This window comes from Nicotiana tabacum, chromosome 6 (assembly GCF_000715075.1).
Source record: "Nicotiana tabacum cultivar K326 chromosome 6, ASM71507v2, whole genome shotgun sequence".
In the NCBI taxonomy this organism is placed as follows: Eukaryota; Viridiplantae; Streptophyta; class Magnoliopsida; order Solanales; family Solanaceae; genus Nicotiana; species Nicotiana tabacum.
The window spans coordinates 133,650,345-133,675,498 of record NC_134085.1 but is presented as its reverse complement, the minus strand read 5'-3'; the positions used below and the strand labels follow the sequence as shown (position 1 = coordinate 133,675,498).

Genomic DNA, 25,154 nt, shown 5'->3' with positions numbered 1-25,154 from the left:
CACCACTTATCGTTACAGTAATTTATTCATTTTTTTTTTTTAAATATTGACACAATTTATGAAAATTTTTGAGTACACTCCGAGGGTGCACCAAAAACAAAGAATAAGAGGCCATTTTTCAAATGTTTAAAATTTGTATTCTAACTCCTCAAACATGCTGGCTAACGGGGTAGTGTCCCATGTCCAGCGTCTTCTCTTACATCTGCTAGCACCTCATCTATGTGACATTCTTCACTTATCTCGACATCGTTCTTCGGAGAAATTCAAAAATAGTCAGATTTACAAGTAGTCATTCAAAAATAGTCACGGTTTCAAAAGTAATTAAAATTTAGTCACTTTTTATGTAAAGATAAATATGAACGAAAACATTGTTCAAAATCCGGAAAATACTCCAGTATAATATACTGGACTTTCAGCATAATATATTAGAGTTCCAGTATAATATACCGGTCCAGCATAATATGCTGGAAGTTTATACACAGGTGCTCCAATCTCCAGTATATTATGCTGGAACTTTCCGCGTGTTGGAGTTCAAGCATAATATGCTGGAAGTTCATACACAGGTGCACCTATATTATGCTGGAACTTTCCGTGTGCAGCAAAATAGTAGCTATTTTTCAATGACTTTACAAACGCTGGCTATTTTTGAATGACCAGTCCGAAAACTGGCTAGGCCGTGCTATTTTTACTTAGTTCTCTGCATACTAAAACCAGTTCAGTACAAACCCAACACAAGCGGGAAGCCATCTATCAATGTAATAAGAGGTGATTCACACCTTCTCTTGAACATCTACACATAAAACACCACCTAACATACGTAATCCCCCCTCTTCCTCATGTTCTTTGTTGTCAGAGTCGCTCCCTTGCTGCCAACCAAGAGAAGAAGTGCACTCTCCTCTGTGCTCTAGGAATCCAAACTAACATGCAGAAAACTTGACTTCACTAAAAGCTTATAGTAGTCTGATTTTACTCGAAATGCACCATCACTTCTTGCTCTCCACCTCCACGAGCCCTGACCAGTGAGTACGTTGTTTGTTAGTAGAGTATTTCGATCAAAATATTGAATTCGTCCACCTCCCAATCAGGAGTAAGCCATTCTCAAATAGGGAAAAGTACCTTTTTAAATTATTATTATTATTATTATTATTATTATTATTTTTGTTTCTGATATGAAGGGTCTTTACACCTTGTTAGGAGGACATTTTGAACTTTTCCTTCAGTTTTTGAAAGGATATAACACTCTAGTATCTGGTTTTGGGGTCGGGGTAGCCGGTTGGAGGGGGTTATCATGTCTTTAGTCATTTTTTGTGAGGGGAGATGCAACCTGTCTAGATCAGTTTGCAGTGACATTACATGAGCGAAAAAAATCAGTACTAGTACAAACATGTATATAGTACAATTAAGAAGCTAAAATTATCAATGTGCTAATGGAAGACGTATATCCCTTGTAGAGTTTTCTCTTATTATTCCTCTTTTCTGGTGGATGGACTATACCCACCAGCTTATATGGGGCAAAATTGACTGCTTAAATCAGAGAATTTATTGACCAAAAAAGCAAAAGCGATACAAGAGCGTTCAATACATCACACTTTTCATGTCTTGAATTTCTGTGAGATCTTCTCAACTCCTTCCCTGCAATCACCGGCAAAGCGCTTAACACCATCCTTGAAAGCTGAGCCTATTTCAGCTGAGCTATGCTGCACTCCTTGTACTGAGCTGCCCATCTTTGACATGGCAGCATCCTTGAACTCCACTGTTTGCCTCCCTGCCTTTAGTGCCCACTCCTTAAGCGTAGCGATCAGCAACATTATTTTTCCAATAATCATATGAATTGTCTCTCTTGATTTCTCTCCGACAGTAGCAGCCATTTCCTTGAGCTTGTCAACCAATGTTTCAGCTCTATTAACAGTTGACTCAACAGACTGATTTCCAGCATTCACCCAAGTAACTCCAGCATTTGCTTCTTCTTGCAGGTCATTGTCAACTACCACCTTGATGCCTTGCTTCTGCCAGCGGTCTCTAGCCTCTTCCAGGGCTTTTGCTTGCTCTCTAGCTTTTTTAGCCTCATCTTCCGCCCAAGTTCTAGTTGCAAGATTCAAATAAGTAATTAATCAACTGTAGATGCAAACTACGAAGAAAGGGGGAAAGAAAAGAAGTTTTTGAACACCAGTGAAACTATTTATAAAATATGATGTGTTAAATGTTTCAATGCGTTCAGATAAAGTTGCTTAACATTAGGTATTTTACAGTTGGGAGTGACTGCGTGAGTGGAGCAACAGACCAACAATCACTGACAAGGGACAATATCAAAGATGCTTGGCGGTAGTTTCACATAAAACCTATTTGTTAGAAAATGTAACTTTCTTGTGATACTAAAGCAATCCATAGATCAAGGCAGAAGGTTTAGGGAAAACACTGGAATTACAAGGACAGAAAAGGTGACAGCTTAAAAATGGGACCAAGAGATATTGTAACTCCTCTGTTTATTGGCAATTATCAGCTAGTGAGTTCGAACAAGAATCGGTAGAGCCCAGACAAGGAACAGGTTTCAAAATTATCAAAAGACGAAAATGGGATGAATTTTCATAGCTCCTTTCCACGATTTTTTTATAACTTAAGTCGAAGTACAACTAGTACCAACTCTCATGATACATGATGTTGCCAAAACTTCCCCAGAATACATAAAATATCAATACATTATGGAACTGATCGTCAGCCAGTGATAATACACGACAAGTGAACTGTGGGAGTGACATTAATTAGCAAGCAGGTGATATCCACCTTGATGAGCCATTTGAATGTGGTGAATCAGCATGGTAATTAAGATCCAACTAGAAGAAAAATCAAGATAATATATCTCTTACCTAGCCAAGGATAATGCTTTTCTCTCGACCTCCAGCTCATACTGCAATCGTGCTATCTCTTGGTTTTCAATTTCTGAATCTTTCCTAAGCTTGTCAATCCTCTCTTTTTCATATGAGATCTCTAATTTGTTGCTCAGAAGAGTCTGTAATTGCTCTTCTACCTCGCGTCTTAATCTGGAAAAGAGTTCCATCTCTGAATCAACAGCAGCACGTTCCTTCATTAATGCTAAATTCTCTTCCTCCCGTTGAGCTCTCAAACTCTCCAACTCTCTCCTTGCTTCCTCAGCCAACTTCTCCACTGCATCAATCTTTTCCCTTTCAAATAGGAGTTCCTTCTCAAAACTTGAATTCACATCTTTTTCAACTTCAGCTACCAGAGCATTATGGGCAGCAACAGCTTTTTCAGCCATTGACTCGGCCTCAATGCGCGTAAGTTCCTCGCCAACGATGTCAGAAGCTTCGCCAGTTGCTAGGGCAACAGCGGCTTGGGCTTTGGTCACAGGTTTATCTGGTTGGAAGAGTCTTGTGTACCCTGTTTTGAGAGGTTAGTAGTAGCATATCTTACCCTTTCTCATATAATATAATTCCACATCAGACACGATTAATAGGACTCACCAAATGCAAGGGCTACTATTCCTTGTTCACCTGATGATAAGTCAGCTACCACCGCAGGCCATGCATCTGGATGAATCTTGTCAACATCTATGAACCCAGAGACTTTCTGTACGGACTGTCAAGGAAAAGAGATTGTAGCAAATTAGTAGATCGTCCCTTGCAATGTGCAATAACCAAGATAGAAGCCATCATTCTTCAATTTGCATGCAACCTTTTGGTCAACTATTGGTAGCTGTCTTTTCTCTATGGCCATCTTCCAGCTGACAAGATCCTGACGTGATAAAGGACTGCAATGCAGAACTTTAGTGCATCAAGTAGTAAATGACTAGGAAATGTTAGTTGGCCTCAAAATACATTAGCATGCCATGAAGCTAATAGTAATTAGATCAGGAACAATATTATTCTTGCATTGCAAATACATCAGGAGAACATCGATCAGCAACTTAAATGAATACAAGATGTAAGAAACATATAAGCATCCATAAACCCATACTAACAAAAAAAGTCATAAGGAGATAAGTTTTGTACTCATCAGTGAAGGGACCTAGTGTATGAGAGACGCAGAGGATCTGGCTATGGAAATTTAAGACACTCATCAGCTCAGTCACCACCAGTAAAATACCGTTGAACTATTGATACTTGAAAAGTGATCACCTAAACAAAGCCCAACATTGCATTTGTGAGAAGTATTATACCTTTCAGGACAGAAGAAGACGGGACTTTGGTCATCATCCGAAGATGACTGCATGTCACGTCTTGAGAGCTTGCTGGAAAGTAACCCTGCTTCAGCCAAACCTAAAAAGATTCACATTCACAAAGCCACAGCTCCAAAGTTAAGTATTTGAACTCAAAGTATAACTTACAAGAGAAAATTGGTGGTCCGAAGCTCTACCTTGTATAGAAGGGAAGTCTGGATCATCAGGTGTAATATCATCGAAGGCAAGGTCAGTAACATTCTCAATATACATAGCAGGGTAGACCTTTGAGACAGTGGTCCTGTGGTAATCAAAAGCAACCTCGCTTCCTCAATGGGTATGTCACTTGACTTTTCAGTGTTTCAAATATAAAACAAGACCACCGATCATGTTGGAGAGTATAAGAGACGGTTATACCTTGATAGAGTACTACTAGCAGAGACCAACCAACGAGCATATTCACGCCGAGTGCAAAGATCTCCAGGTTGAACATCAGACTCAATAACCTACAACTTAAAGATTCAAAACCAGGTGCAAAACGCATATTGGCACAACTACAAACTAACATAGGATTGAACACTTCTCCCCTTGACCTTATGTACCATAGATAGTTTTATTCAACTAGAAAAGGCTGGATCAATTTTTTTTTATGACCAAGATTCCGAGAAATGAGTCTGGGGCCAACCTTAGGACCAACCACAAACATCGAAACTCGAGGAAAAGGACGAATCAAATATCCCACTAACACCTACTTGAATTTTCATCTTAAAACACGATGAGGGTACATGAATACTGCTTTTGATGGCTAGAAGGCCAATGCAGGTAGAAGTTGAATCCCATAGGGGCTGCACTTCATTTATTTATTTATTTTATTTTATTGTAACATGGTGTCCACACCAAGGGCACCTCGACTATTCCATCAGGTACCTACTACATCCTACAAGTACATGTACCGGACAACTCTGCCTACCAAGGCTTAGATAGATGGGAAGAAATCACCTCGGTTTTCTTTTTATCCCATGCCGTATTATGGCAATGTAACAGCGGTTTTACATAACACTTGTCTCACATCTCTCATCAGTTTCTCAAAGAAAAACGTACCATGAAGAAAGGGAAGGGCTTACCTCATGAAATTGAGTTATCTAAGTGAAAAATATCAACGCAAAGTAACTAGCGCAATAAAATTATATACCATGACGCAGAAAACTCTTTCCAGGAAAGACTGAACTCGATGAAGTAATTATCTAATACCTTCAAAGCTTGTAATGCTGCGAGCACCTGACCTTGGACTTGATCAAAGGAAGCAGGAACCAAAACCTTTCCTGGAAGTGCCTGCAGAGCTGCAGAAATAGTAGATGGAGCAGGAATACCAGCAGAAGTAAAGATATCATCAGGATCCATTGAGTTCAAAGATGATCTGCTCGCATTCAAATCCTTAAGTTCATTTTCAAGATGGTCATAAGCTGTTGTAGCAACCAAAGTTGTATCAGGCACCTTGTCCCTGGTTTAACTTATGCACTTCAAAAGATGACTTATCCCCATCACTTGGAACCTCCATCATTTTGCTCGGGTCAACTCTGGTGGTGGTAAATGAGCTTTGAGTCTCTACATACTCTTCGTGCGTAATCATGGGTTCTAGAAGTGCTTCTGACTGTAGATTAACAGCAGTGTTGAGGTTCGAAGGCTCAATAGGAGGTGAATCCAAGGAAGTCTCGGGATATCCTGATCCTTCCAAACTAGATACTCCCACCTGGTTATCAGCTTCATATGTTGAATCAGGATTTAGGACTGATGAAGTAGCTACTTCGTCATCATTATAGTTCTTCCATTCTGGTACAGTTGTTGGTTCTGGTTTTCCAGCACCAAGGCTGTCTTCCTCACTTTCATAGCTTGATGTTGTGAAGGTCCCATCAAGGGATTCAGATATGGCTTCAGTAGCAACTACTGCGTCATCACTAGCTTTTCCATCCTCCAAATCATGCTGAATTTGGGGCTCATCAATGATGATACCATCATTTGATGGATGCCCATCATTAGTGTCCCCACTAACTCTACTTTCATTTTCAGAATATAAAGATGGATCCTTGCTTATACCTGCCTGGAACTCTTCACTGCTATTATCTTTGATTTCATTATCATCTACAACTATCCCCCCCTGAACTGTGCCATTATGATTGCCAGAATTGATTGACATTTCTTGTTGTTCTGTTAAGGGCTCCATCTGTTGTTTAATTCCTGTGCGAATGAACTTGCAAATTATGAACCTGACTAGCAAGAAGCTCTCAAAGGAAAATACCACCTCTGAAGGGAATGTGCATGTTTTTAAGTCATGAAAAGCATAATTAACCATCCAAACACACATGTTATAATCAAACACATAAGCTTCTTTGTAACCATTTAAACCCTCCTCAAAAGTCACAGACTAAATCGGTCTTTCAAAAGAGAAGAGGGATTTTGAGTGAGTATCATCACTGACAGGTACCACATACTTCGTGCAGGAAACCTCTTATAGATGTCAAACTGAGGACTTCTTAAAATTATTCACATTGTTACTTCTCATACACATGCTGATGTTTCACAAATGTAATCAGCTTTATTTTATGCAAGATAGTTTTATTAATGGAAACACGATCCAGACTTGGCTGGTGATTGGAATGCCCAATCAGGTTTTCCAGTCATCATTACTTTAGTAAACATTCCACCAATAGCTTTTGACAGAAATCACTTGGTCATCACAGTTAGTGGAAAGTACTAAACTCACTTGTTGAACTCCGTTTGCTTATTGACAGTGCAGCAAAGGTAAGGCCAGACACAAGTATAACAGCAGCTGCTCCTGCTCCCAAAATCCCTGAAAGTAAGCTACGTCAAAAGTGTTCAGTCCACAAAAGAACCAAGACAAAAGCGTGATGCTTTAAAACATTTTATGTATTCTGCAGTCATATAAGCACCTATAATCCCAATCTTTGCCAGGAAACCGGAACACTAATCAGATTCCATTTGAAAATCACAATATGTCATGATTCTGAATTTAGTTTTATGGATATTACTGCTATCATTTCACGTGAGTATTACAGATGTCTAAGAACCAATACATCATCCTAACAGTCAACTTGAAGCATGTAAACTACCAAAGTCAATCAAGAGACTGCTTCATCAAATTTTACAGGCACACTTAAAATAAAATGATAGATTATCCCAAACAGCTACAGCAACATCAACTCCAAGTAAGTTGCGGTTAGCTGTATGGATTCTCAATATCCATTCCGCTAATTTGAACTTGTTTCATTTCGACCTTCAATATTTTATCTTAAAACCAAATTATAACTTCTCTTACACTCTTTCTACATTTTCTACTGGCATACAAATATCTAATACAAACTAAAAACCTGAACTTAATGTTCAGTTCTCTAGTTTTGTAGCACTTCAATTGTAAATGAGCTGATAAACTTTGCTTTGTAATCTTTTTGCATCTTCTTGATGCCTTTAATGATATCCTGCTTACTTCATCCAAAAAAAAAAAATACTAAAAACTGAACTTAATGTAAGTGTACCAACACGATTAGCCTGAATTCTAACTAATTAGTGTCGCATATTATACCTGTGATGGACTTCTTCCGCTGCTGCGAGTCCGTGGATTTTTCAGCAGCATCAGCTCCAGACCATCCAGCGAAACCATCAGCTGAAGAAGAAGTCGAATTTACCCCTGTACTTCTTTTTTCCAATCCACCACCACCAATTGACACATTAATATTATTCACACTAATCGAAACCAAACGAACCCCACGATAATCCAGCTTCCCTACACGCATTCCTGCAAAAACTACTGAAGGCTTTTTGTTTTTGCAGCTGAATGCTAGTCGAAGCTGAGAAGAGTTGGGACACCATGTTGTACTACTCAAAGAACTCATCCTTTTTTTTTTTGTTGTTGTTGTAAATTTTCAACAAAACCCCAATTGATAAATTAGGGTTTATATAGTGAATTGAGCTTTGTCAGCAATGGTTCAAATAATTTGACTCTGCATATATGAATAGTGAAAACACACAATTACAGAAATGTTGTTAAGATATTTGGAAGTGAGAAAATTTAGGGCTTTTCTTGTCAGTATTATGGAGCAAGTACAACTGTAGAAGATGAAATAGAGATATGTTTGTTTCACCTTTTCTTTGTTTTATCTTATCTTTGCTTTATCTTAATTCTTATTCTTATACGATACCAACTTTTTCCTTTTTGCTTTTCATACTAAATATTTTTACGAAATACAGCTATATAAGCTGTCAAAGACCAACTGAATTACCCGTTACCAGATATACGACAGATACACTTTTTCTGCAAATGCATTATTAATCCTGAAATTATATATATATATATATAGTACTCCATCCATCGACATAATTTGATTCGATTTTTTTTAATTTAATTATGGTATTAAGAATATATCATAACACGATTAATAAGAAATGTCTCATTCTTTTTTAAACAGATTAGTAGTAAAAAATAACATCACATAAATCAAAAAATATGGAATATCTTAATACGGTAAAGGCAAAATTCGTACTATGAGTAGAATTACCATACATTAAGTAATTGAGGCGGTTGACCAGAAGACTAAATCAGCAAACTGCATATTAATTTTAATTAGTTTAAGTTAAAGATGAATTTTAATCTTGTTTTGGATGGGATTTGATGGATTATTATCCTTTGTTTTGTTGATGAGATAGACGTAAGAAAATAACAATTTTGATTAAGATTTTTTTAAAACATAGTAGAACATATCAAGCTACTAAAAGAACCATACAAAGTAAAAGCAAAATAACAAAAATAAAAGTTAAGACAATGGAATGAGAGAGGCGTGGAGGGTAGGATAAAAGGCAACAGAAATTGGGTATTTCCATTAGAAAGAAGTGAACCTGCGAACTAATTTGGATCTATAATATCTGAAATTTAATATTCGGATGGTCCAATAATTGTTCATCCTTTCCCTAAAATCAAATAAAACTGCGGGTATTAAGTATTACTATATGTCTAATCAAATTCGGCTTACTCATTTATTTGCTGCCCGATCTTACCTAACGCTTGGTTCAGCGTACGAATACTTACATCTCATGTAAAGTGCGCCAACATCTAATAGCAGCATTAATTTGGTCATTTTTCAAAAAGCAGCCGATGTAAAAAGCATTCAGGATCCGAGGAAGAACAGCACTTGAAAAGGTGTCATGTAGACAACCCAAGCATTAATAGCTAATTCCATAGCTTAAACCCCTGACCTATAAGTCGCACGGAAACAACTTTACCGTTATCCAATACTCCCTTTCTAATTTGGTCATCTTTCAATTTGATAAATAAAAATCCTGTTGAAACTTGCACGGGAAAAGTTAAACCAAAACCCTATTTAAGAAACATGTATGCTTCCCCCAGACTTAAAAGATAAAAGGGGACAATTAATTGACAACAAAACATTCAATTAGAGATGTACGCTAAGTTATAATTGGTCCTCTCTTTTTTCTGTCAATAGCTTGGTCGAAACTTCTAAATTCAGCTCAGTTTTTTCTACTCTAATACGTCAGGATTCGTGATTCTTCATTTACCAAGCAGTGAGTATATTCTTAATTTTCGTTCGGAACTGCCATTGGCGCAAATTCAACAGTCAAACGGTCTCCACTCTGCAGGAAATACTGACGATTGAACTTTCCGTAACCAAAGAGAAGATATTTACAAACTACTAGGAAAACAGCCACGTCCATGAGAAGGAAAAGAGGCAAAAACAGGAACAGCAAAACTGCACTATGGATACAAAGTACAATTAACAGAGGCGGAGCCAGGAATCCAAACAAGGGGATTTAAAAAGAAAAAAAATCTTATGCCAAGGGAATTCAACAACTAATAAATAAGCAAAAAAATTCCAATTTTTGCACTATTTACATAGTTTACCGACAAAGGAGGTTCAATTGAACCCCTTGCATCCCTCTGCCTCCGCACCCGGGTACAAATACAAGACAAGTTACTCTGCTCTTGACATTAGAGGGAATAAAAATGTGAATATAGGTATTCTCGAATTTTATAGTACTCTTCAGATAATGGACCTTCAAGCACGATCTGCTGAATAGCGGCACCTCCAACCTAAAATAAATTTCCCAAACAGAAGTTTCAATAAAGGAAGTCAAAGAAAAGGCTCTGAAATGCTTAAATTTGCTAGTAATATGAAAAAGATTTTGAGGTATTATCAAAAGTTACCACCTTTTGACTAGCATCTCCAACTTTGCGAATGGTCACATACTCCCCACAACGTAAAGCACCACCAGCAAATTCTACCTGAAAAATGAAATTTGTTGGTCTTAACAATTTGCTAAGCAAAAGCCAAAACATAATTAGTAGAAAAGATAAACACAAAAGAGAAGACAAAAGAAAAACAAAAGGACCTGGACGCCCTTGCTGGCGAGAAACTGCTTGAAATCGGACATTTTTATATCTCCGACGAGAACTGTTTTATGCGGGGGAGCGGGTCCCGAGAAAGGAAGTAAAGAGATCATGCCATTTTCTGTCTTCCCCACTTCAGCATCAACCCATGCTATTTCATGGTCTCCAAGCTATTACAAATGTTAACACAATTAACCAAGGAGAGAGGAAGACTCGGACCACAATATGATCAAAGTAAAATTGGTCTCTGCCACAGCATATGGGGCAGAAGGTCGAATATACCAGAACTTTTAGCACAAACGCTTGAAATCTTTATACCCTTCTAGTTTATGGAGTGTACAGAGCCCCAACATTTCAGAACAGAAGGATGGCTACAAAATTGCTAGTGCAGAAAACTTTTGAGAAAGAGAACCTTGATATAACTTCAGCAAGTGTACATAGGTTAACTTTTTTAAAATTGGATGTGCATAATTTACTTACTAACTTCACCTGCTTCCATAAATGCGTAAAAATAGTTCTTAGAATACATAAGGTGGCAAAATTCCTGAAGAAAGTCATTTGTTGATGTCATAGCCATACCATATCCAGCTTACCTTCTTAAAGAGCACTTTGCTCATTAGCTTCTCAGAAAGTTGGACCTATCAAGGAAACAAACATAGAACCGGGATGTTAATACTGGTGTGTTTTTTAACAAAGGTATAAACCACAATAAAGAAAGTAGACTAACCTTATAAGCACACAAATCTGAAGTGACATCAATTGTTTCTTCTAACTGGGGAGCGTAAACATGCGGACAAACTTGTTTCAGACAATGTTGCTTCAGATGCTCAGTGGCTTCAGCTGATCCATGCACCAACACCTATAAAACAGAACAGCTATTATAGCATGTCAAACAGTCGAAACTGCAAGAACTAATGGTTTCAAATAATTGAAGAAGAAGAGAAGTAGAACAGGGATAGTATTTATAGGGAAAAGGGCACAAAGTTAAGTTAATGAACATCCAATAAGTGCATCAAAAGCAAAAAGATGTAGACATGAAGATCCAATCAATCCAAATGGCCATTTTTGTGCTATTGAACTTCTAATACAAAATTACCAACTTCAGTTAGGAAATTGTGATCCAGGAGAAGTTGTGGACAACATAAACTAACTGATCTTTAATCCCCAGGAGCTTCGGTCTAGTGGTAAGAGCAGCACGTGATGTGTAGGTTAGACGCACACCACGGATTCGAACCCTCCCCTAGACAAAAGTCTGGTATTTAAGTGGAGAAGGGTAGAGGTGTGGGCCCCGTATCCATCGAGTTTCAAAGCTTGCGCCACCAACCCTTGGGGATATCTCGGTTATCAAAAATAAAGACATAAATAAACTAACTGACATTGATATTTTAGAATACAGACTCATTAATCTAGACGTGCATTAATGAACCATACTAATAGGCCCTTTATCAAATCTTGATGCATCACTTTTTTCCTTCCTATATTCTTTTTTTTCATATGCAGGATGGGATGAGTTCAACTAGCTCCTGCAAACCCTATTATTATTGGTTCCAAAATTGTAAGCCTGTAACCCTCATGTCAAGTAAGTTTCAGACTAAGGATAACCAACATCAGTCAATGTTTCAGCTTTACAAGAGAAAAAAGCTAAATAAAGTCTTCATAGGATATTCAAATATATTATGTGAGATTTTCAAAATCTTTGACTCAACTTGTTTGCAATACAGAATCGGTAAAAAAAATATCCTTTGATTCCGTTAGTAAAAAGCTACCAGTAGCATTGAAGTAGAAATCGATACCAAGCTAGCAGTTTTCATCTTGTGAAATGAAGTTATAAAATATAAGAACATGATATAGAATCAGTGAAATACATCTTCTATGGGAAAACGAAAATAGTTCGGTCATATATACTGAAAGCTTAATATATGTGACCTACAGGTTTTCTTTCTTTTGGCTTTCCACTTTCCTCGCCAGATAGAGAAAAGGCAAGCAAGGTCAGATGATTCACCAGATTCTGATTACATAGGATACAAATGCTTCTCTTTTTTCTCTTAAGGTGGGGCAGCAGAGGTAGAAGGAGAAAAAGATAATTTTCTTCTGCAGTAGTTTAATAGTGTTTCCAACAAAACCATCTGTTCAAATGTGTTAAGAGTTCCACAAGTCTTTTGGCTAAGAAATTCTTTTACAATTTAGGATGAAGCTATACAGCAGAGAACTAGCAGTTAGATCAGAAGAACAAAACCCTCCAGTTTTACTAAAAGCACGACATCCTCTTGTCCGACAGGTTTAAAGATGTTATATCCTATTATTTCAAGAAAAGCCATTAAATGACCAAAATATTTCAGATCACTTTACTGGAGATTATTTCTTCATGGTAGAAGAAAGCCTATGATCCAACTGTGCCAAGAATATATTCCATGCATGCATGAGGAATATATGTTGTTCTTTGAATGAGAACATTGTGGAAGCGTGTGAATATATGTCATAAATGAAAATTTAAACACAAAAAAAACACAGAACATAGAAGACACGTCATAAAACACACGAGAACAATTGTGTTATTACTGATACTAGCAACTTTTGAAAAGATGGTAGAAGTGCATGAAAGAAAAAATGTGATTTTCTCTTATCTTAAGGAAATCTACATTATCAGTTATAGAAAGGACGTCCATACAAGCTTTAAGGGCGCAACATGAGCAAGAATTGATTTGATTGAGCGGCCATCTGAACGACCTTCAAAATCCACGTATAATAAGGAACACTTGACTTGTACCTGCGAGAGGGGAAAAGGGGAGGATGGAAATTGGAGCAAAACATACTATCAGGATGCTAATCAGAATACTGAGCATATTAAAATGTTGTATGTTTGCTGGTGAGCAAGTGCAATTAGAAAAAAAGAACTAAAGGTTAGCAGCAAACCATCCAACTTTCCAGATCACAGTACACTACAACTTGTTACCCTTTTCTAAGGCTAATGATTGAATCTGTATATTTGTGAAATCACAAAACATGGATCACTAAAACTAGAGTTTCAGAAGATCAGGAACACATGTCAAAACTTAAGTGACATTCAACATTTCCGGAGTTTAACAATTGAAGCAACATTTTTAAGAGCCAACTTTGTAAAGAAAGAGTGAATTCAGATAGAGACAGTTTGAAGATGCATCGACTGTAAGTTACTTCCAGCTAGGATCTAATCATATACTCCCTCTGTCCCAATCATCAAAAAGAATGCTAGGGTTAAAGTATGAGGGTCAACCTATCTAGAGTAAAAAGGACAACCCGATTGGAGCATTCACGCAGGGTCCGGGAAGAGCCACACCACAGGGGGTGTGATGTAGACAGCCTACCCTAATGCAAGCATTAGTGGTTGCTTCGACAGCTCGAACTCGTAACCTATAGGTCACACGGAAACAACTTTACCGTTGCTCCAAGGCTCCCCATCTCAACTTATCTAAAGTGAATTTGGATATAGGTTTCTCAAATGCTTTGCAATACACTTTACATGTGTCTGCATAAAAGTACCATCAATCACAATTTTTTCTAAGTTTTGAAATGGAGTTTTGATTCGGTGAGCAGAAGAAAGCGGAACGGAAGAGGAGACCTCCTGTGTCAAAAGTTGGGTGTGATTTTCCAACTTTCTCATTATTTGCGGATGGACAAGGTCATCCTATATAGATTTTCCAAAGCTATATACATAGGCGCGTGATAAAAAATTTAAAAACATTTAAAAAATCTTAGTTAAAAAGAAAACTTTTGATTATCCAAATAGTAATAGAGCCCAAAAAATTGGGGCGGCCGGATTAACTAATTGCTCGATAAGATATTCCAGAAATAGCATCATCTTTTGCTTCTCATCTCAAAACTATCACAGCCCTGAAATAGTTTCTGAAAAGTGCAATACTGACGGAAGTAGCAAGTGCATGAAACTTTGATAAGAAAGAAATTTTAAGAAAAATTATAACAGGCCTAAGCTAGCATGATACAATATTTTGATTGCTCTACAATATTTCACTTTCTCATTTCGAAAGAACTACTCAGTCACTACATTGTTACTAAGAATTCTGCATTCTGATGGCGTACATTAAAGTGGTTGAATTTGATAAATCTATATCCTATTAAAAGCACGAAGCCCCTTAGCAAAATATCATTCGCCTTTTTTACCCTTTAAAAATAGATCTGACATTGGATAAGATTGTAAATTAAGTTACTTTCCTAATATTTAGGACTTTGAGATCAACTAAAAATTTTGCTTATTAAATCATTAATGTATAAGAAGTCCTAAGATTTTGGACTTTAAAATCAAATAAAAGTTTACCTTATATAAACCTTTTTCGAGAATTCCAGTACATTATTTTATTTCTAGGACGTCCAAAGAATTGCAATTACTAGTCTAAGTATACGCGCGTTGCGCGTGTATCCTATCTCAATAAGTATAAAATAGTAAAAATTACATAAATATTTTATTATAAATTATTTGAGTAATGAAATAAAGATGAAAGAGGTACAGTGTCTTCAAAAATCCAAGCAAGAAAAAATATAAATTATCAGTTAACCTTTCAATTTAAAGAAACACTTACAAAATTAATTTTATGAAAATAACTCCAATTTGTAAACCTAATAATAGATATTATCTAAAAAATATTGTCGAAACACTTACGGAATCAAATTTCAAGAATAGTTATGAGTAAATATCAATCAAATTTTTCAAAAACACTTGTAAATTGAGTTTTACTAACCGTGAATAGGTTATATGAAAGAAAAATAGAGGGAAAAAATTGTTCTTATGTGGTTAAAAATTTAAAATATAATGACAAAAGGCCGAAGAATCATTTTTTGTGGCATTTTTCTTGTCAGAAACAACTTTGCCTATTTTTCATAGTCTTTTATTTTCTTGATATTGCATCCTTATTAGGGAACACTAAAATCTAACAAATTAAGCTTCAAAATTAAAAATAACTACATAAGAGTTATTTAAAAAAATAGATACTTCATTGAGGAATATAGGCGAGAATGCTCTCCCATCTAAATTTTCAAAAAATATTATATTTATATTACAAAGTCCAAATAAGAAAAAAAATTAGGTAAAATACTAAACTTTTAAAATCTTATATAGAAATTCTTACAAAGTAGTTAAAATAAGGAAAAAATTACTCCTAAATATTAGGAAAGCATTAAATGACTAATTTGTCTAGTATGAAACTTAGAGCCTGTTTGGCTTAGCTGATTTAGAGTAGTTGATAAGCATTAGGTGCTGAAAATCACTTTTTAAGTGCTGAAACTTATTTAAAAAATAAGCAGTTATGTGTTTGGATAAAAGTGCTGAAATTAATAATATGCACCTAAAGAACTGGGTATACGAAGAGTGTTGTTTTAAAAAGAAGTATTTTAGGGATAGAATAGTAAATATTTTGGTCAAACTTAAAGTGCTTATAAGCTGAAATTTGATAAGTTGGGGGAGACCAACTTATGGCTTTTGACTTATTTTTGGCTTATAAGCACTTTAAATTTTACCAAACTCGTAGATAAGCCAAAAAGTGCTTATAAGTCATTTTGACCAGCTTATAAGCTTAACCAAACACCCTCTTATTTTTAAAAGATAAAAAAGGCGAACAATATTTTGCTAAGGGGTTTCATGTTTTTAATATAGCGCATGACCCTCGTATTAATAAGAACAAACTTTTAAAAATAATATACGTGAATGCAAAATTCAAATTAGCTTGTGAATAAATTCAACTACTAATACAAATACGTAAATTCAAAATTCAACTACTAATACAAATCTTTTTGCTCAATACCCGAACAACACAAAGTTTTGATAATAAAATATGAAATCGTTGTTTCTTTAATAGAAGTAGTCGCTTATATAATTCAAATAAGGTTTAATTGTGTATAATTCAAATAGACAAAGAAAATATTATCAAAAAATAAATACTCCTAAATCAAAAAGAAGTTCAAAGTGTTTTGTTTTTTTCTAAACCTAAAAGGAGTACAACGTATGAATGAACTTGAAATTTGAATAATATGTCAAATTGAGCTGCGTGTGAATAATATGTCAAAATTTTATTAACTAAAAAAGACCCTTCTAAACCTAAAAAGAGAAATTTGATACTCCAACGTATGAATGAACTTGAACATGAACAAAACTTTCATAGTGTATTAAAACATAAAAGTTATAAATATTAGGAAATAATTAAATGATTACTCCTAAATAATAGGGAATTAATTAAATGACTATTCCTAAATAGTAGGAAACTAATTAAATCTTTATTCCTAAATATAGGAAAATAATTAAATAATATTTCTAAATATTAGGAAAATAATGGAAAGACTATTTTGTCCAGTGTAAACATTATTTTAAAAGGGTAAAAAGGCGAACGACATTTTGCTAATGGTCTTCGTGCTTTTAATATAGTATAGATAAGTAATACCTAACTAAATAACTTAATTTGCCAATCTTTACTGGTTCTTATATATCTAACCATGACGAATCACATTATATATGGCGATCAAAACAAAGCAATATTCATAAGATATCTAATTTCAAATTACTCATAATAAGATTTTGTATACCTTGACTTTAATTTGTAACTTAAATAAATATTTTTACATAAGGTCAAAAATAAATGAATATAATATGTGTCAATTTTCTGATCAATATTTATCAATTTCAGGAACTTGAATTTTTACTTAATATTTATTTTGTGACTCAAACGCATGCTTTGAATGTCATTTTTTTTCAAAAAAGTTATTCTCATCTATATAGGGTACACGCACAACGCGGGTATCCGGAGACTAGTAAAAGTAAAAATGACAGGCCTATAGTACCACGATACAAAAGTTGGATTGACCAATTCTATTTTCACTTGCTCATTTTGAAGAGACAATTTGATCACTGCATTGTAACTAAGATTCTACATTCTCATTTATTGAAGTGGTTTCAAGCAAATTCAGCTTTACCTAGAGTATCAAAAGAAATCAAGAAGCAAACTAAGACTTACTGTTAACTCTGAAGATACAACTTTTGAGGGCGTTGTATCAAGGATTAGATTTGCTGATCCTTCATCAAGGTTTCCATTTAGATCTCCATCAACCTAGAATAAGATTAGAAAGACAGTAAATAATTATCCAACAAGGTCAGGAAACGTACAATTCGCCACAAAACTGTAGCTAATTGAATGGTTGAAAAAAGTTAACAGCAGGATACTTGTAATTTCCTAGAGATGAAATTTTACCATCTAATAAATAACATGTTCATTAATTCTTGAGGTGTCAGCTAATGCTAGTAAACTTTAACCAAGGAAGAGACCTTCATTCTTCTATACAACGCAGAAAGTAATGCTAGATCTAGTTCCTAGTGTCTGTCTTTCATTTCTTCCTAGTATTTTCTCTGCTTATCACAAGACATAAATGATACACCAGAGATAGCCATTTGTTCTGAGTCAAACAGTAGGAAAAACTTTGAACTCGCCAAATGTGAGAAGACATGTTTCCTGTCTACCATGGATGTACAATATCCATGATATAAAGTCTTGAAGAACTGTAAACTTTTAAAAAGAGTCATATGTATGCAAGAGCTATAATGTTTACCTGTAAAATTATTTACTACAAACTCCAACCCCAAGTATCATAATACATGATTCACAGGCAAATCGCCATTTCTTCCCTTACAAAATTACAGGCATGTTTAAGACCACAGGTGATGCTGTTAACCCCAAAATTGATTTTAAGCCCAAGAGAAATTATTGTTTCACCCTACATGGGCTACGATATAAACAGTTCAGGAACATGAGAAACTTTAGTTCAGAAAGTACTCGAGCTGCCACTAAAATCTATCAGATGCTCTGATGATGTATGGTTACATTTGAACAATCATTAGCAAAATGATTCAGAGTTCAATCTTCTTGACTCAGATGAGACCAGAAAGATTTTCTGCATTGGACAAACAACATACAAGTTGATTTCTAAACAAGAAAATAACCATGACACTGCTCAACTGAAGGCACAATTGACCAACTTTAACTCACATGCATTGACGACTGCTCCATGTTGTCATCTTTGATCACATAATCATCTGGATTGATGACTTCACCAAAGTCATCCCACTCGGAGGTGTTATCATAGAAAGGGAACATTGGAGCTACGCTAGATGAAGGTGGAACAAATCCATCAATCAAGACATCCTTGAAAGCACCACTGTATGGACCAGCAGCTGTAAACATGATAAGACCTATGTTTAACTTAAATATCAAAGTTCTAAAGAAAAAAAAAAAGAAAGTATGTGCATGGGTGCTATAGATATTTTGTCTGCATCCTTGTTCATAGTGGGGTTGCCAATTTTCTTTACTTCCAAAAAGTAGATATATATTCTCTTCAAAATAAAGTTAGAGCTCAGTTCTTTCTCAAAAAAAAAAAAAAAAATTAGAGCTCAGTGTGTCTGTTATTTCTTTAGCATGCATATTAAAGCCCACTATTGTGATTATGCCCACACTTCTCAACAACTTCCTTATCTGACCACCAGAGACGACAAATTTCATGAATATCCCTTCAACATTTTAAATTCGTTGGTTTAACCCAAATACGATCAAAATAAATTTTGGTAAATCTCAACAGGCAATATACTGCCAGATCTGAAAATTATACCCGAAACCAGCAGAAATCAGCCACAAATATTTTGTTTACCCACATACACCATCAGGAGTTCTCCAGACCAAAGTGATAGGGGCAGGGAGAGTCAAGGTTCAGAAGAGCATTCAGATAGAGGAGGCGGACGAATAGTGAAGATCTGGCATAGAAGCAGGTTCAATAAAGTAGGAGAAAAGAGGACTACACAGAAGGAATTCAGAAGACGTATACAGAAAGAGGGCGGAGAGGGAACCAAACTCTAGGATAAGCAATTTGTAGAGAGACACCTGAAGGAAAGTAATGTTCACATCTATTAGTGATAGGATTGTCTAATAAAAAAGAATAAGGGAATGGAAATCCAGTGATGCATTCAGCCTTTCTACTTCATGTTTTTGTGGGGGATGAGAAATGTTCCAAAGTTTCAAAGATGGATCTTGATAAGGAAATGGACCTTGGGTGTTTTGGAAGGTTTTCTACTCTTTGGCATACTTCTTATATACGGGTGATTTTTTCCCTTGTTTTAATGAATTTTATTATTTTACCAACAAAAAAAAGGACATTGGGCTTAACTCAATCCCAAAAGCTAGCTTATGGGGTAAGAACCCGATGTGGGACTCTGACCAGACACCAAGGACTGGACATTTGGAGTGTGGAAAACATAAGATGGGGGCTCAACATCAGGTAAACAATGGATTGGGATGGGCTTGGCTCTGATACCAGGATAAAGAAATGGACCTTGGGCCTAACTTAACCCTAAAAGCTAGCTTATAAGGTGATGATTGCTCAAGATCATATGAAGATCATATGAAGGGACCAAAGAACCCATACCCACCCGATGTGGGATTCTGACAGATCTCAAAGAAAAAAACATACAATTTAAAGGTTCAACATCCTCTCAAATATGATGAGTCAAAGTGCACAGGTACCAGATGCAAAGTGTTTTCATTCACATATCAGAAGATTGCACTATACCATTGGAGGAAGCATGTGTGACATTGGCATCAATGACCATTGGGTCACCAGTGATGACTTCGGCCCCAATAGGCGCTTTTGATTCCTCCTCTTTAATAAGAGTAGCTTTGAGAGCTTCTTCCCTTTTTATCCTGTTTTGCTCCTCCTCATAAGCGGCTAACTCCTCATCAACCAAGGGAATTCTCCTTGACATAGTAACTTTAACAGCTTTAGGAGGTGGATTTGACTGAAGAATGCGTGCCAATGTGCCAAACTATATTCAAGTTGAAGGCATCAGTATAAGCATATGTAATTGAAGATACAAACAGAAACAAGATCAATTTCCTCAAAATACGAAATTTTGAATAAATATTATTAAAATGTTTATCAGTGAAACTGGCAGCTTTCCTGCAAAGCAAAGAACGGTGAAACCAATTTCCAACAATGAAAATGAGCTGCCATTAACGAAATATATTATTACTATTCAAAAAACGTGGCAAGAAGAAATTCACTCAAGAAGTATAGATACTGGAGCTGCAAAATTACACATGCATCTTACAAGTAAGTTATAGAGATATTCTAACAGACGAGTATCCCTTGGACCTCAGAAGGGGTGAAACTGATATGTCTTACTATAAGTTAGCATTAAAAAATGCTGGTCATAATCCAAATTTTGAAAAAGGATTAATTAATCTGAGTACAAGCACACCTGCCCTCTTTCAGTGAACAAAACAAGATTCTTTGGATCAGCTGCCCATTCAACAAAGATGTCATGCGAATATCCAGCTTCTAAACTGGCCATGGAAGCCATAACAACCTATACATTGTATACAGATCAACTGAGAAAACATAAAGACGAGTCCTCTTTTACCAAAAGAAGCAGTGAAATGAACCTTTGGCCCAGGAACTTCTTCAAGACCACTCTTGTTAATCACGAGCTTAATTTTCCTGTATATATTGTATAAACGCTCCATTATATTTATAATAAGATTATAACTGCTGGAATATAGGAAAATTTAAGTAATATTAATCATGCTGACTATTACAAATACAAGTGAGAGTATTTGCCACTTGAAGGTAGCAAAAGAAAAAAGGTGACAACAATACTTTGAGTTTATTGCACTACTTTCCATCCTGTTGAGCAATATTCAAAGGATCACCACTTGAGTTTTTGAAGTAACAAAAAACCTTTGCTATAATTCCATAAGTGACAGCAAGACAATCAGTAAAAGGTAAATATGATGCCACATTCACCTTCCAAAATGGAATATGTTATCCAGATTTGTAAAGCCACTCGAACAAAGAAAAGAAGAATAAGAAACTAAAGAAAGAGGACGTCTTCAACCTTAGTAGGGTTGATCTGACACAACTAGACATTCAACTTCCAAGTCATTTACCCCGTCTATCGGATGATTCAAAACCTTCATCCTGATTTCCCAAGAAGTAGATACAATATTTGGAAAAAATACCCAGAGACAAAAGGACAAAATAAAAAAATAAAAAACAAACTTAGGAGGGTACTAGATTCATTTTATCTCTTGCATTAACTTCCCTTATGTAGGCTTTCTTTGTAATTTGACAGAAAGGTGATCCAATGAATTTCAGTTGATCTTAGCCTATAACAATGGTATGATTAGCTTGAAAGCTGAGGCTGTTAAAGCACAGGCTGTCACAAGTTATCTGCTAACCTCCTTAAAGGAAATCTTACCCTTTGGGTTCAGTAACCTCCAAAAATAATGGACAACTTAAAGTAAATAAGTAAACCCGACCCCCACAGTTCAATAGCCTCAAAGAATCATCATTGAAGCAAAACAATTCATTAGTTAAATATCTCTCCAAGAATGACAACATTTTTTAATAAATCTCCAATAATGAAAACATTTGAAGTGTATCATCCTTACCTTAATAAAAAAGCATTGTCCCGAGTGTGCTCAAAAGATTTTGCAATTGAATCGCTCATCCACTCAAGGAAACTCTTCGCATAGTCAACAGTACTTGATGCTACATATGAGAGGAAGAAGATGGGAGTCGACAACTGCTTTTGCGTCCAGTGCTGCAATTCTCACCAAAACCAGCCATGAGACTAACTAGTTAATAAGTTGCAGACAAAAAAATGAGACATTCTCGTTCCTGCACCTGTTCCAACGTCAAGATGAGCTCCAAAACTCTACCAGCAGTATCAACAGGAAGTAATACATTTCCCCCAACATTTACAGTTTTCTCTATGGCATCTACAGGAAAAAGAAAAACACATAGACAAGAACTGAGAAATTATCACTTACAGCATGGAAGAGAAGATCCAACGATCTTTTTTCTATTGAATGGGGATAGGGAAGATCAAACGACCTTTTGAAAGTCCTCTAAATATGCAAATTAATAACTGTAAAATTATAAAAATGTGTCGGACAAGCCCTTCTCAGATCCAAAAAAGCTCCTCAAACCGAAAAGTGGCGATCTTTTTCTTTTGAATGAGGATAAGGGAAGACCAAATCACAATCCGGAAGTCCTCTGGATGTGCAAGTTAATAACTAAAAAATTTTAAAATATATTGTGTGTATCTGTGACTTCCCCTAAAGGCCTAAACCAACGAAGTCCGTATGACAAGCCATTATGAGATCCAAAAAGTTCTTCACAATAAAAAGGAACAACAATTACCTAGAAACTCTTGGTCCCTTTGGCGCCTAGAGGGTTGATTGTTTAAAGCATTAAAGGCATCCGTTATTAGAACAGCTGGACGGACAAAAGACTCTAAAACAGTTCCATTCAGATGTCTGGAAGGGAGAAAAGAGTAATTATAATATTAGGATCAAGTTGAGTAGAATCCAATTTAGCCGGATAATAAGACTGTTCTAAGTTTACCTTTCTTTACGGTGATTGAAGTCAACAGCGTATATGACATCCTCCCCATCTTTTGTTATCTTCCATGTAGTACCTCCCAACAGATGACCAGCTACCAGTGGAGCAATAACAATCCCTTCTCCTTTTCCTACAATATAACAGCATTTCCGGAGTCATTAATAGATTTAAGTTCTTCAAATTCAGTTGTAGTCAGGACTTGCAACCAATCTAGCTCTTAACGACCACTCATCAACGTCATGGGCAACTTTATCTCCTTGACAATATGAAGTACTAGATTATACATGATATTAAGAGACCATAAACGGACATGGAGTGAACTCAAAAAGGTGGAGTAACATACTAAACAAAAAAGAAACCTACCAGACATGTAATGATTTTGAGAGTAGGTTAATCTGGTCACATTTTGGAATGCAGAATCAATGTCATCCAAAGTGAATAGATCAAACTCTGAAACTTGCTGCACGAGAAGAGAATGTCAATGGACTTCTATACGATTACACACTCATAAACAACAAACACAAATGATTCCGTCAGATATTGGACAATACTATTCTTAGCAGCTGCCAAATATTGTTCTATAGGTACTTCTATTTCTCTTTATTTTTCTTTAAAAAGTTTTGAACCCTATTAGTAGAAGAAGAAAGCTTAAGTAACATTCGAGTTGGTACATACGGGTCTGATAATGGTGACTCACTTTTTGCCAACTTTATTTCCATTGTTCTTCTCTAAAATTTGAAAGGGTTGGTTAGCATCACTGACACCTTAACTACCAAGTAGACAGCAACTGAATCAGTAGTCTGCATTCGTCGTTTACTATGCAAATAATTAAGGAGACCAAGACCTAATTAATCAGTTTGTCAACAAAATACAGAAGGATTATAGAGATAATGATCCCTATAATACATGTTGTAACAGTCGAAAGTTTTATTTTCCTTTTCTAATGAAGACAGTTTGAAACATACAAACAGAAGCCTCAAACTCTGGCTAGTAAACTTGTGTATTGCCTCAGATAAACTCTCTCCCTTAGGGAATACATAAATCATTAAGCACATTGGAATCTATAGCTCAACATAATTCATTGCAAAGCACAAAAAATTAAACACGACATCAATGTTAAGGACGGTCACTTAATATACATGTGAAATGCTTGATTATAAAGCTTATAAACTAAAATAGACAAGTGCATTCGATAATTCATGGATAACGCTAGAGTAAAAGGTTCACCTTCCGTGAGAGATACTGATCGTACATAGTTAGTAACCCTAGTCTGTACACTGGTTCTGTAGCATAAATAGGAGCGGAAAGACCAAGTTGTTTCACAGCATAGGGCAAAGCACCAAGATGAAATGTATCAGGGTGTGATAGCAATACAGCATCCACACTTGAAGCCACCCTGTATATTAACAATATATTATTCAGCACAGAGAAATTCAAAAGACAGTAAATAGATAAAGAAATTTCATGCAATAGTTAGCTATCTGTTGTTAAATCCTACATTGTAATATTTGTTTTGCTCTGAGAAATAGGAATATTATATGCATTGAAGTGAAATTGAGTTGTTTGTTGACCTGGAAAGGGGCTGAAGAAGAGAAGTATCAAATTGGTCATTCCAACCACAATCGATGAGGAAATTGAAGCCGTCGATAGAGACGAGGTAAGAGAGAGGGTTCTCGTTATACACTCCACAGAGTGGCGTCACCTGAACCGACGTTCCCATAGCGCCGTCGCTCTCTGCTTCTCTTTGCTTCTACACTGACTCGCAGAGCTTAGTGAAGACGGGGATGGAGCTGAGGTTTTTCTTCCTTTTCTTTTCCCTCCCCTTTTTCGTCAACAGATGGGTCGAATTATAATGAAATAAAATCTCAAATAATAATAATAATTGATGAGGTTACTGAAGGTTGTTATAAATATATATTATATTATGGATATTCATTTAGTACCGTTGTAAATAAGCTTCATTTCGGTACTCCGTTATGGATAAATATTACCCCGACAGAAGATTATTTATATATGGTACAGTAGCAGCTTACAAGCAACTTACAAGAAGCTTACACAGCAGCTTGCCGTAGCAGCTTACACAGCAGGTTCCAGTAGCAGCTTACACACCAACCTCCTTTCTTCTGTAAATAGAGGATA

At 35.9% G+C, this 25,154-nt stretch overlaps 1 protein-coding gene and 1 non-coding gene across 2 annotated transcripts; both read right to left on the bottom strand.

Moving 5' to 3' along the window:
- Positions 1 to 1,356: 1,356 nt before the first annotated feature.
- Positions 1,357 to 8,350, bottom strand: LOC107793581 (uncharacterized). The gene is made up of 10 exons (XR_012710726.1): positions 7,773 to 8,350; positions 6,936 to 7,022; positions 5,426 to 6,409; positions 4,592 to 4,680; positions 4,372 to 4,475; positions 4,175 to 4,274; positions 3,691 to 3,766; positions 3,480 to 3,594; positions 2,865 to 3,396; positions 1,357 to 2,082 (listed from the first exon to the last, which is right to left on the bottom strand). It is a non-coding gene; the product is annotated as an uncharacterized LOC107793581 (transcript).
- A 1,589-nt stretch (positions 8,351 to 9,939) lies between these two features.
- LOC107793580 (cleavage and polyadenylation specificity factor subunit 2-like) lies at positions 9,940 to 24,869 on the bottom strand. Its single transcript, XM_016615957.2, has 18 exons — positions 24,587 to 24,869; positions 24,243 to 24,411; positions 23,379 to 23,475; positions 23,019 to 23,145; positions 22,815 to 22,930; positions 22,296 to 22,390; positions 22,061 to 22,212; positions 21,053 to 21,107; positions 20,869 to 20,976; positions 20,181 to 20,433; positions 18,611 to 18,795; positions 17,585 to 17,677; positions 13,258 to 13,356; positions 11,317 to 11,448; positions 11,183 to 11,227; positions 10,592 to 10,759; positions 10,410 to 10,484; positions 9,940 to 10,292 (listed from the first exon to the last, which is right to left on the bottom strand). The coding sequence occupies exons 1-18, from the start codon at positions 24,733 to 24,735 to the stop codon at positions 10,191 to 10,193; spliced, it is 2,220 nt and encodes a 739-aa protein (XP_016471443.2). The 5' UTR covers positions 24,736 to 24,869; the 3' UTR covers positions 9,940 to 10,190.
- Between the last annotated feature and the right edge of the window lie 285 nt (positions 24,870 to 25,154).